At 39.6% G+C, this 20,142-nt stretch overlaps 1 protein-coding gene across 4 annotated transcripts in view; it reads left to right on the top strand.

Annotated features, from left to right (window-relative positions):
- G3BP1 (G3BP stress granule assembly factor 1) overlaps positions 1–20,142 on the top strand; it is a 40,775-nt gene that overhangs the window by 4,480 nt on the left and 16,153 nt on the right. For 3 of the 4 annotated variants that reach the window (XM_010358654.2, XM_010358655.2, XM_030926773.1), the window contains exons 2-5: positions 11,390–11,502; positions 15,333–15,414; positions 15,881–16,054; positions 19,178–19,268. In XM_010358654.2, coding sequence (XP_010356956.1) covers positions 11,408–11,502; positions 15,333–15,414; positions 15,881–16,054; positions 19,178–19,268 — 442 coding nt within the window. In that variant the 5' untranslated portion in view covers positions 11,390–11,407. Of the gene's footprint in view, positions 1–11,359; positions 11,503–15,332; positions 15,415–15,880; positions 16,055–19,177; positions 19,269–20,142 lie in introns of all 4 variants that reach the window. The other variant, XM_010358652.2, reaches the window with a different exon arrangement.

The raw sequence follows: 20,142 nt of genomic DNA, 5'->3' as shown, positions 1-20,142 counted from the left end.
CTGTTCTAGGATCCAGTTCAAGATGCCACATTGTATGTAGTCTCCTGATCTGTGTCAGTTTGTCTTGCCTCTTGTCTTTCGTGACCATGACACTTGATCTCATTTGGATTTGATGTTATGATTAGACTGAAGTTACGGATTTTTGGGGGAAGAATACCACAGAAATTACCCTTATCACATCATATTGGGTGTCCATAATATATAACTGGTTGAATGAATTTAACCTGATGATTTGGTTAATCTGTCAGGTTAGTATTTTTTCCCCTTTACATACTATTCCTTAGATGCTAGTCACCAAGTCCAGCTCACACTCAAGGAGAGAGGGGAATTAGGCTCTACTTTCTAGAGGGAGGAGAATGTGAATTTGTGGACATATATTGAAGCTACTGTTAGTATTTTGGGGGAGATGCTTCGAAGCCATGCAAATAAAGTTCCCCTCATTAATTTTACCATTTTAATGGATCTTAGACAAGATCCATTATTATTACTGCTGTTATTACTGTTGAGTTCTAATAGTGATTTTTTTTTTTATTTCCCTCATTCCTTCTACAGTATAAATTTCCTGTAAGGAAGATTTGTGTATTCTTCATATTTTTTCATTTTTTCATTTATATCACTATAGACCATCGATTTAATTTTATTCTTTGGGTTGTAATCCACAATTATCCTTGCTGATATTTACTTATTTTTGATTATTTATTTTATATTTTTATAAAATATCGTCCAGGCTGGTTTCGAACTTCTGGGCTCAAGCAATCCTCTTGTCTTGGCCTCTAAAGTGCTGGGATTACAGGTGTGAGCCACTGTGTGGGCCACAGATTATTTTGTTGTTCATGTTGTTCCAGCTTTTTTTTTTGGCTCTTTTGTCCTTTTGACACTTCCTTGTCTTTTCTGTTTTTTGAAAGCATGTTTTTTTTTTCATTGATTACCAGGTATTTCAGGCTTATCTTGTATTTTGCATATCTCAGGTCCAGAATTAACCATTTCTTCAGGGAGCTGTCAGGAAGAATTTTGAAGGACGGTGACAGGTGGTAAATGCGAAGAGTTTGGAAAAATAGATTGACAGTAGGCCCAGTGATGTTGATACTTCTCTCACTCTAAGCACAGACATTGGCTTCTGTATTCAGATTACTCTGGTTCTGGGAAAATATTTTGTTTCTAAATTCCTACGATTTAGAGAACCAAATATCAAATTTTTGAATACATAGCATAATCCTGAAACAAAATTTAGAAAAATTTAATATATGCTCAAGTTGGTACACACAAACACTTGCTGTTTTCCTTGATGTTTTTGACAACTTCATTAAAGTAAAAAGACTACTTAAATACTACTGTACTCAGAATTAACATTTGACATTTTGTGTTGCCCTTTAAGACTCCTTTTTTTTCCTTTTTTCTTTTTTTTTTTTTTTTTTTTTTGAGACAGAGTCTCGCCCTGTCCCCCTGGCTGGAGGGTCTGTCCCCCTGGCTGGAGGGCAGTGGCGCGATCTCGGCTCACTGCAAGCTCCGCCTCCCGGGTTCCAGCCATTCTCCTGCCTCAGCCTCCTGAGTAGCTGGGACTACAGGCGCCTGCAACCGCACCCGGCTAATTTTTTTGTATTTTTAGTAGTCTGGATCTCCTGACCTTGTGATCCGCCCGCCTCGGCCTCCCAAAGTGCTGGGATTACAGGCGTGAGCCACCGCGCCCGGCCGACTCCTTTTTTTTCTATATGGGTTTCCATTCCCTTCCTTCCAGGGATCTTTTTCACATCTTTCCAGGCTGTTTTATTGACGGGGTAATTTTTAAAAATAGCTTTATTGAAGTACAATTGACATAAACTGCATGTTTTTAAAATGTACTGCCTGATAATTTCAGACATCTTTTGTAATCCCAGCCTCTCAAAAGACTGAGGAGGCAGAGAGGATTACTTGAGCCCAGATGTTTGAGGCTGCAGTGACCTATGGTCTTGCCGCTGCACTCCAGCCTGGGTGACATAGCAGACTCTTAAAAAAACGTATACCCATGAAACCGTCACCACAATCAAGATTGTGAACCTATCCATTACCCCCAGAAGTTTTCTCATGTTCCTTTTCCCTCTTTCTTGCTTGTTGCTCCCACCCTTCTTTCTCCTTGCAGGAAATCCTTGATCTTTCTCTCACTGTAGATTACTTTGCATTTTTTAGAATTTTTGTGTAAATACATTATGTTCTTTTTTTAATTGCTCAGTGCTAGTCTGTTGTGTAGGTATATCACAATTTTTTGGTTTACTTGTTGGTGGGCATTGAAACACAAAAGCTGTATTTCCAGCTTTTTGACTATTACGAATAAAGCTTCTGAACTTTGTGTACAAGTCTTTGTATGGGTATATGCCTTTATTTCTCTTGGGTAAATGCTTGATAGGGGAATGTTTAGATCATGTAGTAGATGTATGCCCAACTTTTAAAGAAACTCCCTGTTTTCTAAAGTGGTTGTACCATTTTACATTGCCGCCAGCAATGTTTGGAGGGTTCCGGTTCTGCCAGTATGTTGGCGTATAGTCAGTCTTTTTAATTTTAGTCATTGTGACAGGTGTTTAGTGGTACCTCACAGGTTTTAATTTGCATTTCTGTAATTGCTAGTGATCAGCATTTTTCATTTGGCATTCATATAATTTCTTTGGTGAAATATCTTTAAGTCTTTTGCTCATATTTTATGGGACTGGTTACTTAATTATTAACTAATTTTTTTTGAGACAGACTTTCGCTCTTGTTGCTTGGGCTGGAGTGCAATGGTGCCATCTCTGCCCACTGCATCCTCTGCCTCCTGGGTTCAGGTGATTCTTCTGTCTCAGCCTCCTGAGTTAGCTGGGATTACAGACATCCCACCACCACTCCTGGCTAAGTTTTGTATTTTTAGTAGAGATGGGGTTTCACCATGTTGGCCAGGCTAGTCTCGAACTGCTGACTTCAGGTGATCTGCCTGCCTTAGCCTCCCAAAGTGCTGGGATTACAGTCATGAGAGTACTTTATATATTCTGGATAGGAGTTTTTTAAAAATTAGAGATAGGGGTTGGGTGCGGTGGTTCACACCTGTAATCCCAGCACTTTGGGAGGCCGAGGCAGGTGGATCTCTTGAGGCCAGGGGTTCGAGACCAGCCTGAGCAACATGGTGAACCCTCATCTCTACTAAAAATACAAAAATTAGTTGGGCGTGGTAGTGGGTGCCTGTAATCCCAGCTGCTTGAGAAGCTGAGGCATGAGAATTGCTTGAATCTGGGAGTGGAGGTTGCAGTGAGCACCACTGCACTCCAGCCCAGGTGACAGTGGAAGATTCCCTCTCAAATAAATAAATAAATAAATAAATCAGGTAAATGCTTTGCAAATATTTATTCCTAATTTGTGGCTTGCCTGCTTGCCATTTCATTCTTTTAATGGGGTCTTTGCAGAGCAAATGGTTTTAATTTTGAGTCAGTCTACATGATCAATTTGCTTTCTTCATTTGCTTTTAGTGTGTCTAAAATCTTTGCTTAGTGTCATGCAAGTTTTCCCTAGAAGTTTAGTTTTGGGTTTTACACTTTTATTACACTGAATCATTTTGAGTTAAATTTTGTATGTGGTGTGAGGCATGAATTGAGGTTCTGGTTTTTGTTTTTGTTTTTTCCATTTGATATCTAATTGTTTCAATACCAGTTGTTGAAAAGAGTATACTTTTTCCAGTGAATTGTCTTTGCAATTTTTGAAATACAGTTGTCCGTGTGGATATGTTAGTGAACTCCATTCTGTTTCATGGATCCATTTGTCTCTTTATGTCCAGCCTGTGTATCTGTATACGATACCTGGTATTTGTGTATACTAAAAACACTTTTAAATATACGTAATGTTATCACACAGTACATATTTGGGAACTGATTTTTCTTTTTAATAATGTTTTTGAGTTCTGTGCTCACTTTCTGGCAGGCATAAATAGGGTGACATATGTCTTAGTTTGCCAGGGACACTCCTGATTCACTTCAGTTAACCTGACACAATTAAGAGGAGTTGTTTTCTTTTTTTTTTTTTTTTGAGACGGAGTCTTGCTCTGTCGCCCAGGCTGGAGTGCAGTGGCCGGATCTCGGCTCACTGCAAGCTCCGCCTCCCGGGTTCACGCCATTCTCCTGCCTCAGCCTCCCGAGTAGCTGGGACAACAGGCACCCGCCACCATGCCCGGCTAATTTTTTTGTATTTTTTGGTAGAGACGGGGTTTCACCGTGTTAGCCAGGATGGTCTTGATCTCCTGACCTCGTGATCCGCCCGTCTCGGCCTCCCAAAGTGCTGGGATTACAGGCTTGAGCCACCGCGCCCGGCTAAGAGGAGTTGTTTTCAATCTTAAAAGTGCCCTCATATGGTTGTCTTAGATATAGAGGTTTCCCTAATGCCAATAAACCACAACTTAATATCCATTCCTTATTTGATGGACATGTAGATTGTTACCAATGTTGTATTTTAGAAATAAGGTGAAAGATACTTGTTTTTGTCTTGTGTGACTTTGTTTTGTCTTGGGTGAGTTTCTTTTGTATATGTACCTAGAAGAGAACTGCAAGATTTTCATCAGAGTGTTTTTGATTTTATTAAATAACGGCAAAATTGTTCTCCACTGTGGTTATACCATTTGAGACTTCATCATCAGCAGTCCTGCAGGCTCTTTTACTTAGTTGCCAATGTTTGGTGTTGACTGAGATTTTAATAGTTTGGTGCATGTCTTGTAAGGTATCTCCTGTGAGAAGTGAGAGAATTTATTAATAGCATTTTCCTGGTTACTTACTCTGTTTTGTTTGCTGTCCATTTAGTACTTTCCTGAGAATTGGCAACTCCATTTCATTTACCTGTTTTTCTCTTGGGTTATTCTTTTAGTGATTTGTATGCAGTTTTATATACATTTTATATACATACTAATCTTTTATTATATATTTTCTTATTATAAAACTGGCACTAAAAATGGGCTATGAAGGCATTTGGCTACTTTATAGAGTGAGCTTTGCCATTAAAAATGCAGGTGGAGTATCGTGTGCCTTCATGTTTCCCTGCCCATTTGTCTGTTAAAAATTGGAAGATAATACTCATAGTCCCCCTCTCCCCCCGCCCGCCCAGCTCTTTGTCGCCCAGGCTGGAGTGCAGTGGCGCGGTCTTGGCTCACTGCAAGCTCCGCCTCCCAGGTTCATGCCATTCTCCTGCCTCAGCCTCCTGAGTAGCTAGTACTACAGGTGCTCGCCACCATGCCCAGCCAGTTTTTTTGTATTTTTAGTAGAGACGGGGTTTCACTGCGTTAGCCAGGATGGTCTCTTATCTCCTGGCCTCGTGATCGCCTGCCTCTGCTTCCCAAAGTGATGGGATTACAGGTGTGAGCCACCACGCCTGACTGATAATAATGCTCATAGTTCTTTAGACCCTTAACGTGTTTATGTGAACTTCAGCACAATTATTGATGGGGAGTTTCTTTAAAGTTACTATGCAATCTGGAAACTTGGAATCAAGTGGAAAATTTGAAAGTTCATGTAGTACAGTTGAACCATGAACAAACATGGGTATGAACTGCTCAGGTCCACTTAAGCAGATTTTTTTCAATGAATATTTTGGAAATTGTTTTTTGGAGATTTGTAACAATTTGAAAAAGCTCACAAACTGAATAGCCTAGAAATAATAAAAAAAATTGAGAAAAAGGTTTGTCATGAATGCATAAAATATATGTGGATGCTGTTATTTACTACCATAAAATATACACAAGTCTATTACAGATCTATTACAGAGTTAAAATGTATCAAAATGAACCCACACAAACACTTGGAGACCATTCAGGGCACCATTTGCAGTCAAGAGAAATGTCAACAAATGTAAAGATACAGTATTAAGTTATAACTGCATAAAATTATATACTGTACTATAATTTTTTTCCCCAGCCACCTCCTGTAAATATTGCAATCTGCTTACAGCACTGTGTGATGCTAATCATCTTTATGCGAGCAGTTCTTCTCTCTGGTAAATTTGGATGCAGTAAAAAGTGATTTCTTTTCGTTGAGTATTTCTCATCATGTCTAATACAATACTGAAAGCCTTGAATAACACCACGGGACCCATACGAAGTATCACTAATGATTCTGAAAGCACTCCCAAGAAACAGAAAAATTATGACATTACAGGGAAATATTAAATTGCTTGATCTGTACCATAGGGTTGAGATCTGCAGCTGTGGTTACCTGCCATTTCAGAGAGGTGATTTGTCTTTTAAACAGACAACATAAACATATACAGTACTGTAAATGTATTTTGCATATGATTTTCTTATTTTCTTTAGCTTCATTATAAGAATACAGTATATAATGTAACCTACAAATAGTTAAATGACTCGTTATGTTATTGGTAAGGCTTCTGGTCACCAACGTGCCATTAGTAGTTAAAATTTTGAGGAGATTTTCAGTTCTGGGCTATCCATGCCCCTAATTCTCACCTTGTTGAAGGATCAGCTGTAGTTCACCCAAAAGGTAGATAAAGTTTTATGTTAGATGCTTGGGATTTTTTTTTTTTTTTAACTCCTTTAGGAAATACTCTTCCATTTTAATCTCTAGGAGAATAAGGTGACACAAGAGAGTGGGATATAGAAATGGTTTTTCTTCATTATAGTTAATAATTTTAATACTGATAGTAATAATAGCTAACATTTCCTGCTTACTGTCAGGCACTTAATTGCTATAATTCTGATTATAATTTTACAGACGTTAGAATTGAGGTGCAGAGAGACTAAGTTACTAGCTCAAGGTCACAGCAAGTGAATGGTGTTGGAGAATTTTCCCTAGTGAGAATTGGTTAAATAAATTTTGGGGGTTTCCTTTTGTTGTCTTTGAAATGTTTATTCACTATTTAAAAATAACACTCAGTTTCAAAGTTCTTTTGTCATATTTTACTCATGTTAAAGGTGGCCTTTGATAACTCTCAAACTTTGTCTTAAATTTGGATGGTTCAGTTAGAACTGGTAAACTCAAGGTCATGATCTTTGTAGATGTTAATGGTATCAGTGTATATCATTCTTAAGAATATTATTTATATTTCAACATGCATTGGTGTATGCTGTTATATTAGGAACAGCCAAAGTCCATAGTTGTAGAAATTTTCAAAACCTCTGTAGAAAAGGACTTAGTATGCTTAGAGTATTTATAAATGAGGGAGAATCTTGGAAATTTTTAGCGTATATTTTCTTTTTTCCCCCTCTGATACTAGCTTGTGCTTTCGTTGATAATGCATACATTTTTATTTAAAAATTATTCTCCCCAGAGGTAATTCACAGATTTCATAAAATGTCTGTAACAGCGGATTAGTCACTGGCATAACTTTCTTTTCTGTGACTAATCTTTTTTTTTTTTTTTTTTTTTTTTTTTTTTTTTTGAGGCGGAGTCTCGCTCTGTCGCCCGGACTGGAGTGCAGTGGCCAGATCTCAGCTCACTGCAAGCTCCGCCTCCCGAGTTTACGCCATTCTCCTGCCTCAGCCTCCCGAGTAGCTGGGACTACAGGCGCCCGCCACTTCGCCCGGCTAGTTTTTGTATTTTTAGTAGAGACGGGGTTTCACCGTGTTAGCCAGGATGGTCTCGATCTCCTGACCTGGTGATCCGCCCGTCTCGGCCTCCCAAAGTGCTGGGATTACAGGCTTGAGCCACCGCGCCCGGCCTTTTTTTTTTTTTTTAATGGAGTCTCGTTCTGTTGCCCAGGCTGGAGTGTAGTGGTGTGATCTCGGCTCACTGCAGCCTCTGTCTGCTGGGTTCAAGTGATTCTCCTGCCTCAGCCTCCCAAGTAGCTGAGATTACGGACGCATGCCACCATGTTTGGCTAATTTTTTGTATTTTTAGTAGAGGCAGTGTTTCGCCATGTTGGTCAGGCTGGTCTCGAACTCCTGACCTTGTGATCTGCCTGCATTGGTCTCCCAAAGTGCTGGTGTTACAGGCGTGAGCCACCTCGTCTGGCCTTTCTGTGACTTATCTGTTTAAATTTGCTTAATTATTTTTAGATTTGATAGAATTGAGAGTTGATGAACAAGAGTGAGAATTCTTTCTCAAGAGATATTATGTTCACATTTCTCATAGCTTGTGTTTTATTTTTGGGCCAGAAAAGATGAAGATTTCAGAGAGATGGTTTACAATTTTTTAGGATTTATTACACTATATAGATTCAAATTGCCAAAATTTACATTTTCCTTCTTTTTTTTTTTTTTTTTTTGCTGCGAATGATCAAAGAAACAGATTTTTTTTTTTTTTTTTTTTAAAGGCAGAGTCTTGCTCTGTCACCCAGGCTGGAGTGCAGTGGTGTGATCTTGGCTCACTGCAACCTCTGCCTCACAGGTTCAAGTGATTCTTGTGCTTCAGCCTCCTGAGTTTGCCACCATGCCTGGTTAATTTTTGTATTTTTAGGAGAGACAGGGTTTCACTATGTTGGCCAGGCTTATCTCGAACTCCTGGCTTCAAGTGATCTGTCCATGTTGGCCTCCCATAGTGCTCGGATTATAGGCGTGAGCCACTAAGTCCAGCCCAGATTTTTTTTAACTGAGAATAACAAAATTATTCACTAAACTTTCAGTGTGTGGTCTTTGATCAGTGAAGAACTTACCTAAACATTCTTTTTTTTTTGATACGGAATCACGCTCTGTCGCCCAGGCTGGAGTGCCGTAGGCAGTAGTGCGATCTCGGCTCACTGCAGCCTCCGCCTCCTGGGTTCAAGCAGTTTTCCTGCCTCAGCCACCTGAATAGCTGGAATTATAGGTGCATGCCACCATGGCCGACTAATTTTTGTATTTTTAGTAGAAATGGTGCTTCACCATGTTGGCCAGGATGGTCTCGATCTCTTGATTCTGTGATCCTCTCACTTTGGCCTCTGAAAGTGCTGGAATTATAGGCGTGAGCCACCGTGTCTGGCCAGTGTTCTTATATTTATGTTTATTTTTATACTTTATTTTTTTGAGATGGGGTCTTGCTCTGGCACCCAGGCCGAATTGCAGTGGCGTGATGATAGCTCATTGCAGCCTCAAACTTCTGGGCCCTAGCATTCCTCCTGCCCCAGCCACCTGAGTAGTTGAGACTTACAGTAATGTGCCACTACACTTAACTATTATTTTTTTCTTCATTTTTTCAGAGATAGGGTCTTGCTTTGTTGTTGCCCAGACTAATCTCAAACAACATTTTTTAATAATTAAAGAAACAGTGTTATGTTATCTAAATGCTGGAAAATCTGATAAGTCAGTTTTGTTAGTTAGATGGTTAGAAATCAACTCTGCTAGTATAAAATTCTAACCTGTTCTCTTTGTATGAGAAAGTTGAATAAAAAAATTGTGTCTATTATGTGTCAGACATTAAGTTTTGGGGCCAAAAAGTTGGGTAAGAAATGGTCTCTGCTCTTAAAAAACTTAATATTTGGGAAAAAGTTTGTATTCTTTATTCAGTATGTTTTATCTGACCATGACTAATGTAGAGTTTGTGAAACCTTTGACTATTTTAATTTAGGACTTAGATTTTTTTAAAGCAGTGAAGCAATATAGTTTAATTTTTTTACTAAAAGGAAATACATATTTAGTCATGTGGAATTAAAAAAAATTCTGCTACTGTTTCCCTTGAGCTCTTTGGTGGATATTTATTATCAATAGATAATATATTTATTTTCATTAAAGGAGTGACTTTAGGAGCCAGCTGCCACTCAAATGGAACTGTTTACAGTGTAAATGGGAAACTAAGGGTATTTGAGGCAAATCTAATGTTGAAACTTCAGTACCAGAGTATTGAAAATTTGGTTTGACTAACAGCTGTTGCATGTTTCTGAAGTTGACAGTCTCAACTCAAAGTAGAATCTGTTAGGAAAATTAAATGCTAATTGAGGCCCTAGTTTGCAGAATGATGTAAACTGTTAAAATGTTAAGCTAATGACAAAGTGATCCGCCTGCCTCAGCCTCCCAAGGTGCTGGGATTACAGGCGTGAGCCACTGTGGCCAGCCAACTTTTAAAGTACATTAGTCTGAGACTTAGGATCCAGATTCTTCTTACTGATACCCTCAATACACATGCCTGAAGGCGAAATACTCCTAGTATGACTGGGAACCTTCTTCATATTGATATTAGTGGCTGTAGTTTTGGGGACAATAACAGACATTGGTGAAATAAATACTAATTGGAATAGATACACAAGAATAATGCAAAGATGAACTAGATGAGAGTAAATGTATCTTCACAAATTGCTCGTTTAGAAGTGAATCAGTCTATTTTGTCTACCTTGTTTTAAAAAAAGCAGCTAAAATTTTTCTGTGGTAATTAAATCTGTACATTATCTTTGTTTGCCTTTATGTTTGAGTTTGGGATAATTTTATCTCTTCTCCCATGAATGAAAAGCTGGGATGATCTCATTTCAGGGTTTTAATTCAAAAAGTGTTTTTTGGTAAGAGCTGACAATAATTGGACTTCTTATGGGGCAGGTGCCTTTCTTGGCACTCAAAGGTGTTAACTTTAAATTATCACAATTTTGATATAGTAGGAATTATTTTGAGTGTAAACATCTTGTTTGCTAACTTCCCCATTTTATTTTGAAAATTTTTTTTATTATAGAATGAAGTAGTAAGCGTATTTAGAATTTTTAGTTTTGTAGTTTCTTTTTAAAAGATGCTGTTCTAAAAGTTTATGTGATTTAGATGGGCCAGAAAATGTGATCGTTTGTCTCTGGATGTCAAAGGAGTGTTGTTTAAGATTATTGCCTTTGAGTCTAATATTGCCTCAAGTAAGAATGTGCTTATAACTTTATAACTGGAACACTGTTATTTGGGTTTAATAACTTAAGAAAATTGCCGGGTGCTGTGGCTCACATCTGTAATCCCAGCACTTTGGGAGGCTGAGGCAGGCAGATCATGCGGTCAGGAGTTTGAGACCAGCCTGGCTAACATAGTGAAACCCCGTCTCTACTGAAAATACAAAAATTAGCTGGGCATGGTGGCGTGCACCCGTAGTCCCAGCTACTCGGGAGGCTGAGGCAGGAGAATCACTTGAACCTGGGATGTGGAGGTTGTGGTGAGCTGAGATCAAGCCACTGCACTCTAGCCTGGGCAAACAGAGTGAGACTCTGTCTCAAAAACAAAACAAGAAAATTATAGTGGGATGTAGATTGGAAATACATACCTTTGAGGTTCTTGTATATTGAATATTAAAGATAATGATGAATTTTTCATAATGGTTTCCCCCTTTTGTATTTATATGATTGCAATACCTTTGTATAAAATCTCAACTGGTCTATGGGTCTGTTTGTTTTTATGATGTTTGTTCGTGTTTTAAACGACTTGCTGAAGTGATCTTGTCTCTGAGTTGGTTTCAGCTAAATGATTCGGTCTTTTCCTCTGTGTTTGATCCTTCAGGTTTGGACATATTTGACTCTTTCCCCCCAGGTTGAATTGACCAAAGCAATGGTGATGGAGAAGCCTAGTCCCCTGCTGGTCGGGCGGGAATTTGTGAGACAATATTACACACTGCTAAACCAGGCCCCAGACATGCTGCATAGGTAAGTAAGACATTTTTCTCCTGCATTATCTAATGCTGTCTTTTAGTATGTGGTACTTATCTTTGAGATTCTCCCACTCACCATCGTATACTTTGTAGGGTTGTTGCATAATACTTATTTGCATATAAATGTCCCCCAATTTTTTTTTTTTGAGACAGAATCTCGCTCTGTTGCCTAGACTGGAGTGCAGTGGTACGATCTCGACTGACTGCAACCTCCACCTCCCTAGTTTAAGTGATTCTTCTGCCCCAGCCTCCTGAGTAGCTGGGACTGTAGGCACCCACAACCACGTCCGGCTAATTTTTTTTTTTTTTTTTTTTTAAGTAGCAATGGGGTTTCACCATGTTGGCCAGGCTGGTCTTGAACTCCTAACCTCAGGTGATTGATCCGCCTCGGCCTCAGAAAGTCCTGGGATTACAGGCGTGAGCTGCTGCTCCTAGCCCCAAAAATTAATTTTTAAAAGTTAAACTAAGTTACCCAAACTTGTACATTATTGGAAAATAACAGTTGAAATGTAAAGGTATAGTTATGCATTATTGGCTAAGAAAGTATAAAGATTGCTGGAGCTGAGGTGGATGTAAAAAATAAGAATGTATTGAAGACAATCCGTGACTGTTTCTGTAATACCATACTTTTGTGTTGATGTGCTTTAAAAAATTAGTGTCTTTAGTAGAAATGATGCATGCTTATTGAAAATTAAAACAAATTATGAAAGCAGTAAAACCACAGAAACAATTTTTCTATATATAGAAACATGTTTTAATATACTGTCTTAACTTTCTTACTTGATAATCTGGAATCATCTTTTCAGGGTAATATTTGTATCCCATTAATTTTAGTGGCTACAAAGTTTTTTATGGAGATGTGGTGTACTTTAATCTCCTAGTTGATGGATGTATAGATTGCTTCTATTATTTTCTCTTACAATGTCACTTTATACAAAACTGTCTATTTATGTGGCCTTGTTAGAATAATTTCATAGAAGTTTCAAAATGTGTATTTGCTGGACCAGAACTATTTTTTCCCTTATACCTTGACCAGCTTACATATTGGATACCACATGATTATCAGGTATAAAATAAAATTTACGAATGTTTTCAATGCTGGTTTTGACATTGCTCTGACAGTGAAATGTGTCTTGTGTGTGTGTGAGTGTGTGTGTGTCTTGTGTGAGAGAGAGAGTGAGAGTCAATCTCATCTGTCTCCTGGGCTGGAGTGCAGCGGCAAGGTCACAGCTCACTGCAGCCTTGAACTCTCGGGCTCAGACCGTCCTCCCACTTCAGCCTCCTGAGTAGCTGGGACTGAGGTACAATCCACCACAGTCAGCTAATTGTTTTGTAGAGGCAGTTTTACCATGTTGCCCAAGCTGATCTCGAACTCCTGGACTCAAGCAATTCGCTTGCTTCAGCCTTCCAAAATCCTGGGATTACAGGTGTGAGCTACCACCCTTGGGTTTTTTGTTAAGGCTTTAAAATTTCCAGAACTTTTTTTCTCATTTCCTCCTGATCATTACAAAAATCTTTAGTGAAGGGTAAGGCATTGTAAGAGAGTTAACTTCATTTTGCAGATACACTCAGAGGGTTTAAAAATTTGCTAGTACATATGCACGTGACTATTAAGTGGTAGAACAAGTCTCTAAGCTGTTTTTACCCTTCCTTCCTTTTCTTTTTTTTTTTTGAGACAGTCTTACTCTGTTGCCCGGGCTGAAGTGCAGTGGTGGCGATCATAGCTTACTGCAGCCATGACCTCCTGGGCTCAAGTGATCCTCTTGCCTCAGTTTCCTACATAGCTAGGACTACAGGCATGCACTACCATGCCCAGCTAAGTGTGTGTGTGTGTGTGTGTGTGTGTGTGTGTGTGTGTGTGTGTGTGTATTTTTTTTTTTGGTGGAGTCTCACTCTGTCACCCAGCCTGGAATGCCGTGGTGAGATCTCAGCTCACTGTAGCCTCTGCCTCCCAGGTTCCAGTGATCCTCCTGCCTCCGCCTCCCGAGTAGTTGGGACCAGGTTGGAGTGCAATGGCGCTATCTTGGCTCACCGCAACCTGTGTCTCCCAGGTTTAAGTGGTACTCCTGCCTTAGCCTCCCGAGTAGCTGGGATTACAGGCATGCGCCACCACGCCTGGCTAATTTTGTATTTTTGGTGGAGACAGGGTTTCCCTATGTTGGTCAGGCTGGTCTCGAACTTCTGACTTTAGGTGATCTGCCCACCTTGGCCTCCCAAAGTGTTGGGATTACAGGCGTGAGCCATCGTGTCCAGCCTTTTTTTGTGTTTTTACATTTGGTTAATTTATTTCAACCCCATAGAATAAAACTGACATAAAACATGACAACAAGAAAAAAGTATAGGGCAAGCATGGTGGCTCATGCCTGTAATCCCAGCACTTTGAGAAGCTGAGGTGTGCTAAGAGGCTGAGGTGGACTGAGAGGCTGAGGTGGGCGGATCACTTGAGGTCAGGAGTTCAAAACCAGCCTGGCCAATATGGCGAAACCCTCTCTCTGTACTAAAAATACAAAAAAAAGGTGGAGGTTGCAGTGAGCTGAGATTGCGCCATGGCACTCCAGCCTGAGTGACAGCATGAGACTCTGTCTCAAAAAAAAAAAAAAAGGTGTTTATCTGGAAGATGGAAGACAAATGTTAAATCTTAATAGTGGTTATCCCTGGGTTAGAGCATTTTGGTGTGTTGCTTTCCTGATGGAATATTGTTTTAATGAAAATGGATCAAAGGAGGACATAGATGGGTGAAAACTATGAGGAATTGACTTTGACATTCTTTTTTTTTTTTTTTTTTTTTTTTTTTTGAGACAGAGTCTCGCTCTGTTGCCCAGGCTGGAGTGCAGTGGCTGGATCTCAGCTCACTGCAAGCTCCACCTCCCAGGTTTACACCATTCTCCTGCCTCAGCCTCCTGAGTAGCTGGGACTACAGGCGCCCGCCACCTCGCCCGGCTAGTTATTTGTATTTTTTAGTAGAGACGGGGTTTCACTGGGGTAGCCGGGATAGTCTCGATCCCCTGACCTCGTGATCCGCCCCTCTCGGCCTCCCAAAGTGCTGGGATTACAGGCTTGAGCCACCGCGTCCGGCCTGACTTTGACATTGTTAATTGCATCAGCAAAAGTGATTAAAAAGTACTTCTAAAACCACTTGCATGAACTAGGTGTTTAAGGGAAACTGCTCACATTTATTCTCAGATACATTAATTAAAGGACACTTGATGTCTGTGGAGAATATAGCTGTTCCAGCCTTACTGCTTATTTTCTTCCTGAGTGAAAATAGGAACTTACGTATTGGTGGCCATCTTGACATGAAACTACAAGATCCTTCCCCACATTATCATCCTACGCTGAAACCTGGAACCAGATCCACTCCCATTCAGCAGATGTTGATCAAGTGGCATGTAGGGGATAGAGAGATGATTGCATACAAAGATGAAAAAGAAAACACATTTCTGCCAGGGCCAGGTGCGGTGACTGACGCCTATAATTCCAGCACTTTGGGAAGCCAAGGCAGGTAGGATTGTTTGAGTTCGTGAGTTCGAGACCAGCCTGGGCAACATAGTGAGACCTTATTTTTACTTAAATAAAAATAATCAGCCAGGCATGGTGGCATGTGCCTGTAGTTCCAGATACTTTGGGAAGCTGAGGCTAGAGGATCACTTGGCCCTGGCACATAGAAGCTACAGTGAGCTATGATCGCATCACTGCACTCCAGCCTGGGTGACAGAATGAGACCCCATCTCCAAAAAAAGAAATTTGCCAGTATCAAACATGAAAAACAAAAAAAAAACTTAAGATATTTGAAGATGACAAGCAAATCATCTTCCCATTTTACAGATTTTATGGAAAGAACTCTTCTTATGTCCATGGGGGATTGGATTCAAATGGAAAGCCAGCAGATGCAGTCTACGGACAGAAAGTAAGCATTTCAAGCCTTATTTAGGCTGTTAAGCAGGTAGAAAATAACTCACAAAAGTGAAGTGGATCATAATAGGTTTTGGTGATGAGGATCAAATTTCTCAACTTTTTAGTAAAAGTTGATGTGTTTTATTACTATTTGATTAATATATTTGTTGAAATATTTATGTGATGTCAGATTTGTTAAATTTGCATGATATAAAGCTTGTGTGTGTTGGAAGATAATTGGCTTTAGCATGGGGGTCATCTTTTTTAAACTTTGAAAAGTGTGTTAATTCAGAACAGTTATTTAAAAAACTCAAGTGTGGTCACTGGGAATAGAGTATACAAAGAAACATCAAAATACAGTCTGCGTTTCCTGTAATTTAAATATGTACATTCTCTTTACCTGTGTTGTGTTGAAATTTTTTTTTTAGTTGGAGGTTATTTAAATTTTAAGGCATTCACAGTTGATTTTTTTTTTTAAGGAAATCCACAGGAAAGTGATGTCACAAAACTTCACCAACTGCCACACCAAGATTCGCCATGTTGACGCTCATGCCACACTAAATGATGGTGTGGTAGTCCAGGTGATGGGGCTTCTCTCTAACAACAACCAGGCTTTGAGGAGATTCATGCAAACGTTTGTCCTTGCTCCTGAGGTATGTATAGGAATGATTATTTTGTAATGATCCAATACATGAAAAAAGAAACAATGAACAGTTGTACATATCTTTAATGACACTTGAAATTTCAGACTTATAGAAAACTTGGAATAATGGTACAATAACTCCTATACACTCCTTACCTAGAGCAGCTGTCACCACTTGCCCCCATGTGTGTAATTCTTTCTCTAAAATACTCAAGTGGGCATTTCCTAAGAATAAAGAATTCTATTCCATTCTGTAGTACAGTTATCAAATTCAGGAAATGTTGATGCAGTATAATTATTCTATAATCCATATTTAAAATTTGGAAATTATCCCAATAATGTCTTAGAGTTATTTTTTTTCCTTGTCCAACATGGAATCTATAATTGCACATTGCATTTAGCTATCATGTCTCTAGTCTCTTCTAATCTGCAATTGTTCCTTAATCTTTTGGTTTTTTTTTTTATTGCATTGACATTTTTGAAGAGCATAATCACTTTTTTTTGTAGGATGCTTTACGTGTGTCATTCATTGCCTCACGTTAGAGAGGCACATTATGTCATTAAGTTGTGATATGAATTTTGATTAGTTAGGTTTTGCCACTGTAAAGTTAAATATGTTTTCTCTCTCTCTCTCTTTTGTTTTGGAGATAGAGTCTCACTCTGTCGTCCAGGCTGGAGTTCAGTGGCTCCATCTCTGCTCACTGCAACCTCTGCCTCCTGGGTTCAGGCTATTCTCCTGCCTCAGCCTCCCGAGTAGCTGGGACTAGGAGCGTGCCAGCACACTTGACTGATTTTGGCATTTTCAGTAGAAGATGGGGTTGCACCATGTTTGTCAGGCTGGTCTCTAACTCCTGACCTCAAGTGATCCACCTGCCTCAGCCTCCCAAAGTACAGGGATTACAGGTGTGAGCCACTGTGCCCAGCCTTATTTTTTCTCTTTTTGATTTGTAAATAAAGGATGGGAGATTCTCTATCTTTTTATCTTTTTTGAACACTTACGGCATAAGATGCTTCAGGTTCATCTTGCACTGTTCCTTGCCCAGCCCCTATTCTTGAATCACCTGTTCCTTCAAGGAGGCCTGGTTCTTTTTAGTTATACTTTGAAAAGGGTGACAAGTTTATATTGAATGATTGCATTTGTGTTTTCTTCCGGATTGGTCTAGACTGAACAAGGTTAGGAATCCAGTCTGCTTAAGCATGTATATAGAAATGGCATAGTATGAACTTGCTGATTAAATCATTGTTTCTTCTAGCATTAATCTTAAATTTTCTTTTTAGGATAGCAAACCTAAAACACCTAAAATCTTTTAACCTTTGAATATGAGATAACTTTTTGTCTGTGCAAAATTACACAAAGCCATTACAGTCATAATTTTTAGAGGAAGGCTTAGATTAAAATGTAAAGATGTGGTAGACTTCTAAATATGCAAAGAATCACATGGAGTATGATTGTCAATTATAGGTTTAATTATAGTTTTTTTTTCTTTTAAAGGAAGTATCTAACTTCTTGTTAGTATAATACACTATTATGTAAACTGTCTCATTTAATACACAGAGTATTGAGGCATATGTTTATATCTTTCTTTTCTGTTTTTTGAGATAAGAATCTCACTGTGTTACCCAGGCTGGAGTGCAGTGGTAGGATCATGACGTACTGTAGCCTTGACTGCCTGGGCTGAAATGATAATCCCTCCTGAGCTTCCCAAGTAGCTGGGACCGCAAGCACAGGCCACTATTCCTGGCTAATTTTTGTTTTTGTGTTTGTAGAGACACACTCTACAAAAAGTATGTTGCCCAGGCTAGTCTCAAACTCCTGGGCTTAAGCAGTTCTCCTACCTCAGCCGTCCAAAGTGTTGGGATTTCAGGAGTTGAGCGAGCCACTGTGCCTAGCTGATACCTCTCTTTTCACAGAGGAGTAACAGCCTTAGAAACTGAATAACTCATAAATTATATAATTGGATCTGCACTCAGGTGTGTCTTATACCTAGTGTGAACAATCTTTTTCAGACTACACTACTCTTGAGTGTTTATATCAATATTTTTGGATACAGACTTAGGGGAAATACCTGCTGAAGTTAGGAATATGATTGCCTTTTTTTTGTTTTTTTGAGACAAGGTCTTGCTCTGTTGCCCAGGCTGGAGTGCAGAGGTGCAGTCTGGGTTCACTGCACCCTCCACTTCCCGGGTTCAAGTGATCCTCCCACCTCAGCCTCCCTAGCAGCTGAGACTACAGGCGTGGCCCTTTATGTCTGTCTCATTTTTGTATTTTTAGTAGAGATGGGATTTCACCATATTGACCAGAGTGGTCTTGAACTCCTGACCTTAGGTGATCTGCCCGCCTTGGCCTCCTAAAGTGCTGGGATTACAGGCATGAGCCACTGCGCCCATCCAGAATATGATTGCCTTATAATGATTTGAGGTGTGAACTGTGGCATCTTACATACTTAGAACTTTGTCAGTTTCTGCATATTTATCTTGTGGTGAGGTAAAGTGTTTTGAGCAAACAAAATATATGTGAGTGTAGTCTTGTTACTAGCTATTGTAGAGTGGGCATTTTCAGTCTTGGCACTGTTGACATTTTGGATCAACTAATTCTTTGTTGTTGGAGCCTGTCATGTGCATTGCAGGAATTTAGCAGCATCCCTAACCTTATAAGTTGTCAGTAGCATTCCCTGTAGTGAATACTGAAATGTCGGCAGGGCATGCTGGCTCATACCCATAATTCAGAACTTTGGGAGACTGAGGCAGGAGGACCACTTGAGCCCAGGAATTAAAGACCAATCAGCGCAGTTTAACAAGATCTCGTCTCTACTCAAAAAAGAAAAAAAAAAAAGAGAAATTAACCTTTCAAGGTGGCACGCCACTGTAGTCCTAGCTACTTAGGAGGCTGAGGCAGGAGGATCCCTTGAGCCTGGGATATCAAGGCTGCAGTGAGCTGTGATGGCCCACTGTACCCCCACCTGGGTGACAGCAAGACCCTGTCTGAAAACCCCACAACAACAAAAACTGAAATGTCTCCAGACATTGCCAGATGTCTCATGGAAACAGGTGTGTCTCAGTCACCAATGGTGTGGAGTGATTTGACTTTCTAAAAGTCTGTTGAATAAATTAAAACTTTCTGTTGGCATTGCAGGGGTCTGTTGCAAATAAGTTCTATGTTCACAATGATATCTTCAGATACCAAGATGAGGTCTTTGGTGGGTTTGTCACTGAGCCTCAGGAGGGTAAGTAGTGAAATATTTTAAATTACTTGTCTAAGGTTTTTTTAATGGTATCAGATTGCCCTTAAGAGACTATGCGTTTCTTTACTGTTTTCATTACACTCTGTTCTTCATTAATAACTAATTATCATGGCATATGAAGAGTCTAAGGTTTTACTCTACTTGAAGCTGCTAACAGGTTAGCTTATATCGTGGATGTTAGTAGAAGACATAAGACTTTTAGGTCAGAAGGAGACAGGTTAACTCAGAGCAACGGTAGTAGCATTTTTGCCACATTTACCAACAGGATGTCATGAAGAAGGCTAGATGATACTTCTACTGCAGTGGGTTGTGTTAAAGGCATGGGACACTGAGTTTAGGGAACACAGATCTATTACAACAGGCAGTAAACATGCCTCCTCTTTGTGCTGGGGGGAGATACTCTTTCAAAGCTGTTTGCTCTATAAATGTTCTTGAAAGACAGTCTAGAAGAAAGGGTAGGCAGGAAAGATGTGTAGACACAGAGACTCATGGAAAATTTTCTCCAAAATAATAGAATTTGCATGTTGTTTATTTGGCTGAGAGTATATTTATTTTGTAATATAGTTTTACAGATAAGCAGTCATTTGCCTAGCTAGTAAAGTGGTAGAGCCTGCATTAGATAACTGCCTAATGTAATTTGGCTAATGTAATGTAGCCAGTAAGGTGAAAGCCTGCATTAGGCTCCGTGTTCTTAAAAACCAAGACACTACAGTAGCCTTAAAGTCTATCCTTAAGGCCGGACGTGGTGGCTTATGCCTGTAATCCCAGCACTTTGGGAGGCCAAGGCAGGCGGATCACGAGGTCAGGAGATCGAGACCATCCTCACTAACATGGTGAAACCTTGTCTCTACTAAAA

The sequence above is a fragment of the Rhinopithecus roxellana genome, chromosome 3 (assembly GCF_007565055.1).
Source record: "Rhinopithecus roxellana isolate Shanxi Qingling chromosome 3, ASM756505v1, whole genome shotgun sequence".
NCBI classification, from domain to species: Eukaryota; Metazoa; Chordata; class Mammalia; order Primates; family Cercopithecidae; genus Rhinopithecus; species Rhinopithecus roxellana.
The sequence above is the reverse complement of the archived record's forward strand: the minus strand, read 5'-3'. Positions and strand labels throughout refer to the sequence as shown.